Raw genomic sequence first — 12,575 nt, 5'->3', positions numbered from 1 at the left:
ACTCTCAAATCGATTTGCTGACACTGTATGAGGCCACAACATCGTTCCAATTCGAGGAAGTACTATCATAATGAAACCGCCGTCTCCCATTTACCCGCATGTTTTCATTTGATTTTCTGAAAGCACCGACGATAAAATTACCGTTCGAATATCGGGTGCCAACAGGCTACTGCTCTTTACTGAACGCTGCCACCAGCAGCAAACAGTCTGCTTGAAAAAATACTGGTGACACTTCACACTTTTAGAGCTTAGTTACTCCAATTAGAGGTTTCAACGTCACGCGCGATCTGTCTGTGTAACATATACCATCACAGATTATTCTTAGTCACTGAGCCCCGAGAACAATGTTTCATTTAAGCTGTTGTCAATATATGTTAATCAAAACTAATGAATGACATAATTTACAATGTATTAGTCAAGAAATATTTTCTAAGTGATTTTTGTGCTTCCATCTTGCCCCATCCTATGCTTTGAATGGCATCATGATACGGCGTAACACAAAAATTAACAGCTTCTTTTTATTACCTCGTTCCAATAACTTTTTAATATGTGCCTGTCTTTTTTTTCCATCCGGTTCTCTGATACTTCTGTACTGTGTATTCTTATCAGCTGAAGTCTTTTACTCGTCAAATGATAATTTTGTACGGACTCTGATGAATTCCACATTCTTACACTTCACTCGATTTTCCACCACACGACTAACTTTGTTTAATCTAACTACTTCATCTTCAAAAGGAGTCTGCGTTGATGATTGCGGAATTGTTTTCTTCTGTGTCGAGAAATGATTTTATTGCTTTTGATGTTTTATTATCATGCCTGCGCGTCAGTTTTATTTTCGAGACAGTTGTGGGTTATTTGATAGTTCAATAACGTAGATACATTATTCAATACTAGTTCCCTATTTTGTGTGTTCATCAAATGGTCTGGCTCCAAGTGTAGCGAACACACTGTCATGGTAAATGATGACTTTTTGCCCAAAGCCGCGTCCTCTACTGCTTCTTGGCCATTTCTTGCTCTTAGAAGGAAACGTTAATCTTCACTAAATGCCTGTAGGTTACATGGGAATCTTAACTAAAGTCTTGAGATGTTTCGCATCTTTAATGGCCTTTATGGAACATAATGAGTGACACGACACATACGGCGTCTTCTTTTTGTTATTGCTACAATTTATTGAACTATACGTGCTTCATTTGGCAAAAACCACGTTATAAATCAACATAAAAGATACCATTTCTCGTTGGTGTTATCTACAGTCCTAAAATTGATTTGCTGCAGCTCTTTCGCGCTAGTCTATCTGGTGTAAACCTCACTGTCTCCGTGTAACTAATGGAAACTACATCTCCCTGCTGTAGTTAAGCTTCGTCACTCTCTACAGTTCTTATCCCTCCCCCATGCTCATCTTCATACCTCAGGATGTGCTCTTAGTCATGGTGTGCCATAAATTTCTTTTCTCTCCAATTGAACGCAGCAGTTCCTCATTAGTTACTCGATCAAACCGTCTAATCTTCAGCATTCTTCTGTAGCACCACATTTCAATGACTTCTCTTGTTGTCGAAACTTCTTACCGTTGCCATTTCATTCTGTACAAGGTTATACTCCAGACAAATATCTCCAGAAAATACTTCCTGACACATCCGTACTCGATGTCAAAATTTTTTTCTCTTTTTCAGAAATGATTTTATTGCTATTGCCAGTCTGTATTTTATATCGTCTCTACTTCGGTCATCATCAGTTACTTTCCTCTCCACAGAGCAAAACGACTTTCAGTGCCTTATTAACTCCCTCAGCATCACCTGTTTCAAATCGACTACATTCCATTACCCTTATGTTACTTTCGTTGATGGTCATTTTATAAAATCCTTTTTGATAACACTAATAATTCCGTTCAATTGCTCTTGCAAGTCCTCTGTTGTCTCCGACGGAATCACAATATCATCGGCAAACCTCCAAGATTTTTATTTCTTCTTCCTGGATTTTAATTCCTTATCCAAATTTCTCTTTCGTTTCATTTACTACTGCTACATGTACAAATTGAGTAAGATAGGGATCGAGCGATGTGGCGCAGTTGTTAAGCACACTGGACTCGCAATCGGGAGGACGATGGTTCAATCCCGCGTCCGGCCATCCTGATTTAGGTTTTCCGTGATTTCCCTAAATGGCTCCAGGCAAATGCCGGGATGGTTCCTTTGAAAGGGCACGGCCGACTTCTTTCTCCGTCCTTCCCTGATCCGATGAGACCGATGACCTCGCTCTCTGGCCTCCTCCCTCAAAACAATCCAGTAAGATAGGGGAGATGTTACAACCGTATCTCACTCTTTCTCAACTACCGCTTCACTTTCTCGTCCCATTCGACTCTCTATGCCATAACGTCACAAAATTCTCTGACCAATACTTCGTCGTTAATTGACGGTTTGTTAAGGACTGCGACTGATTAGATAATACACAAAACGATCGTCGATTTACTGCTTTTGTTATTTTCATTTCCAAAGCGACACTGAGGTGACAAAAGCCGCGGGATACCTCCTAACCTCGTGTCGGAGCTCCTTTTGCCCGGCGTAGTGTAGTGCAGCAACTCCACGTGGCGTGGACTCGAGTAGTTGGAACTACTATTGAGTCACGCTGCCTCTACAGCTGCCCATAACTGCGGAAGCGTTGCCGGTGCAGGAATTTTTTGCACGAACTGACTTCTAGATTATGTTCCATAAATGTTGGATGGTGGCCAAATCATTCGCTGGAACTGTCCATAATGCTCTTTAAACTAATTGCGAACAACTGTGGCCTGATGACAAAGCGCACTGTCATCCATAAAAATTCCCTCGCTGTTTGGCAACATGACTGCAAATGGTATCCAAGTAGCCGAAATAATCATTTCCAGTCAATGATCGGTTCGGCTGGAACGTGAAAACACAGCCCACAGCATTATGGAGCGACCATCAGTTTTCACAGTGCCTTGATGACAACTCGGGTACATCGTGCGGTATGCGTCACACTCGAACGCTACCGTCAGTTCTTACCAAACGAAACCGGGACTAATCTGACCAGCCCACGGTTTTCATCGAGTCGTCTACGGCCCAGCCGATACGGTCACGAGCCCCACGACACACAGCAGGCGGTGTCGTGTTGTTAGCAAAGGCACTCGCGTCGGTCGTCCGGTTCCACAGCCCATAAACGCCAACGGATACGTTCGCCGCTCGTCCCATACTGATTTCTGCTTCTCCTAGCACTCTCGACATTGTGGATCTCGGAATATCGAATTCCCTAACGATTTCAGAAATGGAATGTCCCGTGTGTGTAGTTCCAACTACCATTCTGTGTTAAAAGTCCGCCGTGCGGCCATAATCGCGCCGGAAACCTTTTCACACGAATCACCTGAGTAGAAATGATAGCTCCGCCTATGCACTGCCCTTTTACGGCGATGCTACCGCCGTCTGTATGCGTGCACGTAGCTACCCTACGAATTTTTTTGTCACCTCAGTGTACTATCTCCTTTACTGCTCGACCTCGCCGGCAGATGACGCTGTGGCTGCTCGTGGCCGTGGCGCTGCTGGCGGCGGGCGCGGCGCCGCGACGCCTGGGCACGGCCGCGCCGCAGGCCGACACCAACAGCCTGGAGGCGGCGCCGCCCACCGCCGCGGCGCGACCGCCGCCGCCCACGCCGCCGCCCGCGGAGGACGACGACGACGCGGACGACGAGGACAGCAAGACGCTGTCGCAGCAGATCGCCGACGGCAAGTACGGCCTGATCCAGAAGGAGCTGTACCGCGAGCCGCCGGCGCGCCCCGGCATCGTGAGCTACGCGGCCAACCCGGAGGTGCCGCGCGACACGGCGCGCACGCTGGGCGGCCTCCGGCCGTCCGAGGTGTGGCTGGCCGAGGACCACGTGCTCGTGCTGAGGGGCGGCGCCTTCGCAGCCCCCGAGCGCACGGAGAAGCCGCCCTGGCCGCCCATCGACGACTACCACGCGCCGCCCAGACAGGTGCGCAACTACACCGCCGCTGCCGCCGCGCCCGCCGCCCGGCCGCGCGGCAGGACGCTCTTCGGCTTCCTGCGGCACCTCTTCCAGAGGAACTGACCGTCCCACACCGGCCTCTCCCGCCCTCTCTCTCAATGTGCGGTCGCGTCCTCCTCGAGTGTTCGCGTTTCGCCACGCGGGAACGTCGCCGACGGTCTCGACGATTTCACTTACTCCGCTTTTGTTGTCGGCAAACGAGGAAAAGAAATACGTCATCGACTGTACTTAGGTTTCAAACTCCACTATGTACGAAAGCAAAAGAATGCTCCAATCCTTGCAATTACTCTATAATTGTTACTCCGACGTAACAGATAAAGAATCCTTCTGTTACTTTAACGACTAACTAATGATGCCGCTTTCAATCACCACTTCTTTTGGATTCTCTAAAATGAAACGTACGAACCGAGGGCGCACTGAGTCCGAAAACGCGAATTTGCACTTATAATCTGTATCGACAACACTGACGAGATACTACGTATCTATCTAGACGTCATTTGCAAGAAGGCCAGTGGGCGAAATGTGTCAGAAAATTAATAAAATACGTGAGGTCCAAACAAACGCGAGATTAAATTATAAGGCCGAAATGTTACGGCCGCATATTTGTCCATCTTCTACCGCCACTTCCCCAGTTACACTATGCACACAATAAGTGTAATTGTGCGACAGCTGTTACTTCCTGGCTCAGTAGGAACACTAGAATACTTTAGTTCACTAGATGCGTACGGTGGTGGACAATTAGCTCAAACTGTTTTCGACGTCCTCAGTTCGACACGGTATCCGAGCCACAGTTCACACTGTACGCTGGCTTTTAAGTTTCACTCTCGTTTCGTATTCCAGAAAAAAAGTATATTAGGTTTGCACGGTAATGTGTCATGGTTGGTGAAGGTAAGTTGCTAGAAAAAAATATATCGTATCCGAGACGAGTTAACTAACATCGTGAGAGGTGCTTCACGAAAAAGTTAAAAATAATACATTTACGTATTAGTGCTTCTAAGGGTCGCACTCAGAGATGAACTAGTAGGAATCCTGAGATCTCGAACGGAGCTTTAACGAAAATATATATAACATAGCCATCTGATTACGTTACTCTTCTCCATGTGACGCTCCATACACAAACTGACATGCTGGAAACACTATCATTGCCACTTGTTACCGTAATATTGCAAATGATATCACAATAGCCTTTGACTGTAAAACTTATTTATTTCCACTATTGCAATATCGGCTGTGTAGGCATTATTAAGTCGTATAAATGAGCCAGTATTAAGGGTCTACCTGAGCTTCAGAACATTTTAAAATCTTGCTCTTTCGACATTGTTAACATCTCTAACAAGAGCGACACATCCAAAACACAGTGGCTGTTACCTTCACCGCACCTAAACTAACATAGAAATCACCGCTAAACATTTTACACGCACCCCGAAGCGAACAGCCGAGACGCGGCGAAATGGCGCTACTGAACCGTCACGTGGTTCACAGCCTCTCGCCACTGCGCATCGCCCCTACCTTTCGCCTTCAAAGGCTTATAACTCGACCGCTCCCTAATGGCCTTTTACGTTCCCGCGTGCCGCGACATACCGCACCTCGAGAAAGAGGGGCAGCCTTCGCGTGCAGAGCGGGTCAGCACGAGTCTGCGACTCGCCGAGCGTGCACCTCCTCTGCACTCGGGCCGCCGAGTTCCTTCTTCCTATCGACTAAGTATAGCTTAAGTGCGTTGTGAGATATGTTACGATGTACTTGTCTGCAAATAAACGGTGTCTGAAGAAAGCCGTGTCCGCTTCATTTGCTGTACCCCGCCCCCCCTGTGTGCGCAGGTGCGGCTGCCGGCGCGGCCGCGCGTGCCGCCGCCCTTCCCAGTGCAGCTGGCCGACGGCGAGCCGCCGCGGCTGCTAGGCAACCAGTCGCGGCCGCGGCCGCCCTTCTTCGCGCCGCCCTTTCCGTTTCCCGGGCCCGGCGCGGCCAACGCGACGCGGGACGGCGCCGCGCCTCCGTATCTCTACCCGCCGCCGGGAAACTTCCCCCCCGGAGGGGCCGTCCCTACGCCAACGGGCAACGGATCGTTGTCGCCACCTCCGTATCCGTTTCCACCTCCGAGAAACGGGTCGCTGTACGGGCCTCCCGCCGGCCCCTTCCCGCCCCCGCCCTTCTTCTTCCCCGGCCCGTACGGGCCGCCACCGACGGGCAACGCCACCTTCCCGCCTCCCGGCAACGGCTCCTTCCCCTTCCCGTTCCCGTTCCCTCCTCCGGGTAACGGCACCTTACCCTTCCCGTTCCCGTTTCCAGTAAACGGGTCGCTGCCGCCCGGCTTCCCCGTGCTGCCACCGGGGGCGGCGCTGCTGCCGCCGCCGGGACTCTTCAATGACACCTTCGACGAGGACGACATGTCCATTTATTACCCGCCGCCGTACGACTTCTACTATCCGACCGACAATACGACACAGGTGCCACCGGGTCCACTAGTGCCCGGAATAGTGCTGCCACCTCCGCCGAACTTCTTCGGACCACTCGACAACGGAACGGAGACTGCGGGCTCCGGCGGGACGACGGTCGCACCGCCGCCCTCCGAGACGACCGCGGGCGAGGGGTACACCGCCAAATACGTGCCGGTGACGACTCAGAATCGGCGTAAGAAACCTACACCCGCGACCACCGCGAAGACTGTCACCGACGTGCCGGTCTCGACGCCGCCGCCGCCACAGCCGATGCCAGCTACTCCGGTACCGCCCGGTCGGAGCCCTTCGGTGCAGGTGATCCACGACGGAGCGTCACCTCTCCGGCCTCCGGGTTACTACTATTACCAAGTCCCCGCCGCCGTCCCGGTTACCTCGACGGTAGCTCCGCCGACGGTCGTCCTGTCCTCCACTACGGCTGCCCCTCCACCTGCGAGTGTTTCCTACGTCGTCGTGCCCGTCACAGATATAGTGGTGCGACAGCCGTTCCAGAGTCGACAGCAGCAGCAGCAGCAGCAGCAGCAGCAGCAACAACAACAACAACATCGACAGAGGCCCAAGGCACCGGATCCGACACCACCCACCTACTTCTATGACCCCGTCTCTGACCGTACGCCAAAAAAATCTTACTATTTCTTTGAAGAACCTTGGCGCGGCATTTCCTTCCAGTTCCCATTACCGAGCCCGACACTGCAAACACTGCTGGGACAGTCGTACCGTCAGCCGACGCAGCTCTACTACTATTCGGACGCCACAAAACGACAGAGGCCGTCGCAATCTGTCGGCACTTCACGTCCCCCGTACTACAGTCTTCCACAACAGGTATCGACAGTGCCGCCGCCGTCACCACACTATCTGCAGTCGACACCTGGCCGGGCACCGTACTACGGCCCCACGACACCGACACCTTATTACTTGCAGGTGTCCACACATTCTTATTACGATATCGGACACTCTACTGTTAGACCTGCGTACCGGTACAATTTTGAGCAGCACCCAGTACCGAATACGACACCCGGACCGCGTACGAGTCCACCAGTTTACCGGACGACGACACCGCGTACTGTCTTCGAGTTCGACTACAGACAGCAGCAGAAGTTTCGGCAAGCCCCGTCCTATTTCACTCCCGGACACACTTCCGGTGACTTCTCTCAGGTTCACGTAACTACACCAGCTCCCTCACGATCACAGCAATACGGAGGTGAAAAAATATCTAGCAGTGGCTACTCAACGGAGAATCCGTTGTCGGCACTGTTCACACGACAGGATGAAAGTCTCATCGATGAAAATACGAAAAGGTACTTCACAATATTTGGACAGAAGTTGCCACAACAGGAATCTGAAATACCGTCCACAACACCGATGCCTATTACTGAGGAACAGCAGAATTTAAAAGAAGCTCTTCCACTGTCTCTAGAAGGTGATACCTTGGTCAACTACAGACCACCACTTCCTGCTGCCAATCCAGAAAGTGAGTTTATTGCGTACCCATTGCCAGGAGACGGTGCCCACGCATACTTCCTCCCACCCGGTGGTGGATACTCGTATCCAGCTCCAGCACCAAACCAGCGACTACGGTATCGTAGAAAGGATACGGGCAGTGAAGTGACGTGACCTTTTATGATGGAAGTGTCCCAGTGTGGAAAACTCTTCTGATTCAAACAGTGCTTCCAAAGCAAAATCACAAACTAGAAAAATTGAATTAAGCTTCGTATACTTTAGAAAAATGTGTGAATTGTTCCACAAGTGAGTGTTCGACAAACTGATGCAGTTGCCTCATTTCTGTTTACAAAGTGTGATGAGAGTGTATATTTATGTGTTGTTACAAACTACTACAGACTTATTTTAACTGTTGTGAAAGCCACTATTGCCTTTTTTATGGAAATGTGTTGTCAGAGTAGTCTGTGTTGTAAATAAACATCCTCCCATTCGCATATATTTGATAACTGCTGCTACTGATGTGTACGAGTGTTAGTAACAGCTTTGTTCCATTTCTCAGTGCCATTCAACTCAATAAACAAAATTTATATGTTGTTAATGTATGACAGCAAACTCAGGCATACTATTCTTAAGGTACCATGTAGTTTTTTGGTAGCAATTAATTATTTCAACTAAGCTGAAAGAAAATCATCAGAAACAAATGATTATCTCAGGAAATCAATCAAAAATTTCCATGTCAAGCAGGAACTGTTGTAACTCAGCTTAACCTATAGTGCAACACCAGCCAAATATTATGTAGCTCTACTTTGAGTAGAGCAAATCTAGATCAGAAATAAAATAACCCGGAATTAATGAACCATCCCTACAGTCCTCCCTTCTCAAAGTTTGGAACAATGACCAACAAACGTCACTAACTCATTCTCATATTCTTTTACACCAGATGTACTCAAGAGCCAGCTCCATCAAAGGAGTAAAAACAGCAACCTTTTCCTGAATACATTTAGTTTCCACACTTGAGCAAATAATTCAAGAATTATCACACGAAACTATCAAAGGAGTATATTATCACAGAAAATAGTGTCAGGCATTCTGCTAACCAAATTTTTCACTCTCAGAGTAGTGTAAATCTACACTGCCATTAAACTATTAGCAATTTAGCAATGTCTTCCAGTCAAAACCAATTTGCAAGTTCACTTAGCACCTCGGCATAACTTAGTTTCGGTGCAAAAAGAAAGGAAAGAGTGCACTGTATTCAAATAGACAGCAAAATACGAGAACGACAAAAAATTGCTGGAATTTATGACATTTTAAAGACTAGTCAATCATCTTTTCAATGCAGAAGCTGTATGTTGTATATAATATTTCACGCAGTTCCTTCACTGTCAGGACACTTCAGTCTAATGTCTGAGCCTCTCATAATGCATTGACAAACTATGTTGAGGATACATATCACAGACCCTGGCAGCCTGATCATTTTACCTAACCACTGAATCATTATTGTACAAAAATCAGTCAATAGCCTAAATTACATCCAACATATAAGTGATACCACACATTCAACTATTTAGTTGCCTGGTGCATATTAATACGAGGTATTGTTGAGGTTTGAGTTGTGGCCAAAAAACAAAAGCCAATTCCTCCTATATATTAGGAACAAGCAAACAATAGTGAACAATTCTCAACAACAGAGGAATAACTCATACATGTGGTACATTATAAATGTAAATGGAAATCTCACTGAAATGTGACAGAACTGGCACTTTTCATCTCTAATAAAAGGCACAATGACCAAAGATATGTGAGGTACTTTTTTTTGCCATTTTCCATTGATTACATGTGACCATTTTTATCCATTTATTGAGTATGATCATCAAATCACTTTACTGATGTGTTCTTCATTTACAGTGTGTTCGGGAGAAAATGTCTTTACTGTATGCGACAAAGTATAAGTGGTTATTAATGTTGTTGAGAATGATGGCGTGATCTGGTGGTGGGAAACCTCTGGACACCACCCTAAAATTTACTGGTAGAACTAATTTAACAGTGTGCCTTCATCTCCCCAGTTTGACACATTATTGTGCAGCCATCTCAAATGAGATTTTCCATCAATCACACTCGGCAATTACTCTCCATCGCCGGTGGTGAACTGGCAACGAAGGGTGAAGCTCTGACAATGCCAGCCACTCGTGCTGGCGAAACGCCAGTAAAATCATTAGACGAATGTCTGCCGAAGAACCCGAGACATAAGCCAATAGGCAGTTTGTCAACAAGTGGCCACGAAAGCCTTAACAATTCTGTTCACTCAGCAATGTTAAACCTGCAGTTTCATTAAACAATGGAAAGTCCAGGTAGGAATAAGGCCTCCTGTATGTGTTACACTTACAGTCTAATGTAGTTGCAGACAATGACTGTCAGCTATGCATGAGAATTTTGTAACAAATCCTAAGAAAGGGCAAATGACTGACTTGTTGCACCCCCTTCCCCCACGTGGAAGGCTATGCACACCACTGCGTGGATCAACTACTAGATTCGAACAATACGGATTCTATGGATGGATGAGACACTATACTGCCTTTGTGAATCGTCAGTTCACACAGTTATTTTGATTTTCGGCATTCACGATTCACACACTGAGAGCATGGAGATGTGAAACTTCTTCAGGATAAATCATACAATATGGGTTTACTTATTACACTTCAAAGTCTGCTCAATAAATTCACCTGTGAAAGGGCTAGAATGAAATTTATCCCTGGAAACCAAAGTACAATATTTATTTGTACTATTTACTGAGTTTCCAGCTTCACCTGTTGACAGACATTGGGGGGATAACAAAACAAAATAGAAAATATGACATATGCAACATTCCCCTATAATCACTCTTGCTTCTTTCAATAACTTCATTTTCTACTGTGGTACATGATTTAAGTACAAATCACAGGACATATAGAAGAAACTCAAAGACTGTACTCAGAATATTTCAGCTCGCTGGAAACCAAAAATTTATGGAACTTTTATCTTAAGGACAGACTGACATCTCAGTACAGTACACATTCAAAGACAAAACAAGAGACCCAAGAAACTTTGTACAGAATCCAATCAAGTGATAAAATTTTCACTGGTTTCACCCATATCCTGATCACGATCCATCTTCTCATCTCAGCTGCAGAAATATTGTTGAGTGGATGAGAGACAAAAATAAACATAGTAACTCCTCCATCAATCTTGCATTTTTCTCTACGAATGACTATGTTAATAAACAATAAGGTTCACATATGAGAGGTGGAAAAGCCATTCAACTGTTCAAAAGCTTCTATTCTCACAGGAAGTAGGTTGTGCAACAAGCAGCGACAAGTGAATTAATTCCCGAAAACTTCTAGTACAACTCTGTAGCTAGCACTGCTTTTAACTGTATGCATTTTGCTTGTAATTAGATACACTATGATGTTGTGCTCTTTTGGCAGAGATGCAACGGATCACCATTTATTCTACTTTACAGAGCAGACAAGCCTCTGAACCCTACATTCTGTGAAGAGCTGCAGACATACAACCACTTAGCACCTAGACCCTCTGTCCACGGATGCTCATGACAGTTGTGCACGAACATTTGACCAGCTTTTGACATTTCTGAAATACTCGTTCACAGGCTGTGCACAATAATGATCATCTGCCCTTTGTCAAAGTTGCTTATCTCAATGGATTTCCCCATTTGGAACCCATATCTTCACCACGGCGATCCTCTGTCCGTGTCTGTTCAGTGTACATACTTTTGTTACCGTATCACGCGCCCACAACGCCACCAGGCAGCATCCGACATCGTGGCGGGCAGTGTTCATAATGTTTTGACTGATCGGTGTATTTATTTCGTATCATTACATAAAAATATTTGTGGGAACAAAAGACTTCTGATTAAAATTCTGGACTCTTGCTTCATCAGCTGAGTTAGGCAAAACATTCACACCAGAATACACTCTCATAATTTTATGATGTCACCTCCAAATTTATGTATATTTATTAATGTACAAGGCCAATCCTCTCATCTGTCAAATCATCTTGCTCCTGAGATGCCTTCCTCTTCATCTATCTCTATTAGCCACACAATCTTCTTTTCCTTTATATTTCCTTAATTATGTTTCATCATGTCTCTCTATTCTTCTCCTCCCTTCACCATGAGTCTCCCTCATACTCCCTGCTGCCAGCACTCCTATCTAAAATCTGTCTCTTAAATAATGTCTAATTATAACAGTACTTATGATCTACGAATATAAACTCTATATGTATGTATTTTTCCAGGTGTACCTTTCTAATTGTTTATTTCACTTTTTGTACTAGATGTAGTTTAACATGCCTACTAAAACATATTAATGTAAAATAAGTAGAATGCCTGGTTAGATGTAAGAGAGGGCCTGATGGCCCTAATCTTGCCAGGTTAAATAAATCAATAAATAAATAAATATTTCAGCGGGCAAAGGTCTGACTGCCATGCAGAAGACCCAAGTTCAATTCATGGTACTGCCAGACATTTTTTTCAGAGGGAATACTAGAACAGGGCATATCTGGCATCAGGACTCCAACTGAGGAGCTACTCAAGTGATGCATTGTCACAGTTCCAGAGGTTGGAAAGCTCATAATGGCTGGTAGAACGGAGTGCTGAACACGTATTCCCCCATACTACA

The 12,575-nt window shown here is 46.2% G+C and overlaps 2 protein-coding genes across 3 annotated transcripts in view; one reads left to right on the top strand and one right to left on the bottom strand.

The window, feature by feature from the left end:
* The window catches only part of LOC126094748 (uncharacterized), a 44,511-nt gene extending 36,111 nt beyond the window's left edge, over window positions 1–8,400 (top strand). Inside the window, exons 2-3 of one of the 2 annotated variants that reach the window (XM_049909299.1) lie at window positions 3,512–3,976; window positions 5,827–8,400. In XM_049909299.1, the coding sequence (XP_049765256.1) occupies window positions 3,512–3,976; window positions 5,827–8,076 (2,715 nt within the window). In that variant the 3' untranslated portion in view covers window positions 8,077–8,400. Of the gene's footprint in view, window positions 1–1,770; window positions 3,977–5,826 lie in introns of those variants that run through there. The other variant, XM_049909298.1, reaches the window with a different exon arrangement.
* Window positions 1–12,575, bottom strand: part of LOC126094750 (N-alpha-acetyltransferase 15, NatA auxiliary subunit) — a 283,050-nt gene that overhangs the window by 167,724 nt on the left and 102,751 nt on the right. The window lies entirely within an intron of this gene.

Source organism: Schistocerca cancellata, chromosome 8 (genome assembly GCF_023864275.1).
Source record: "Schistocerca cancellata isolate TAMUIC-IGC-003103 chromosome 8, iqSchCanc2.1, whole genome shotgun sequence".
In the NCBI taxonomy this organism is placed as follows: Eukaryota; Metazoa; Arthropoda; class Insecta; order Orthoptera; family Acrididae; genus Schistocerca; species Schistocerca cancellata.
The sequence above is the reverse complement of the archived record's forward strand: the minus strand, read 5'-3'. Positions and strand labels throughout refer to the sequence as shown.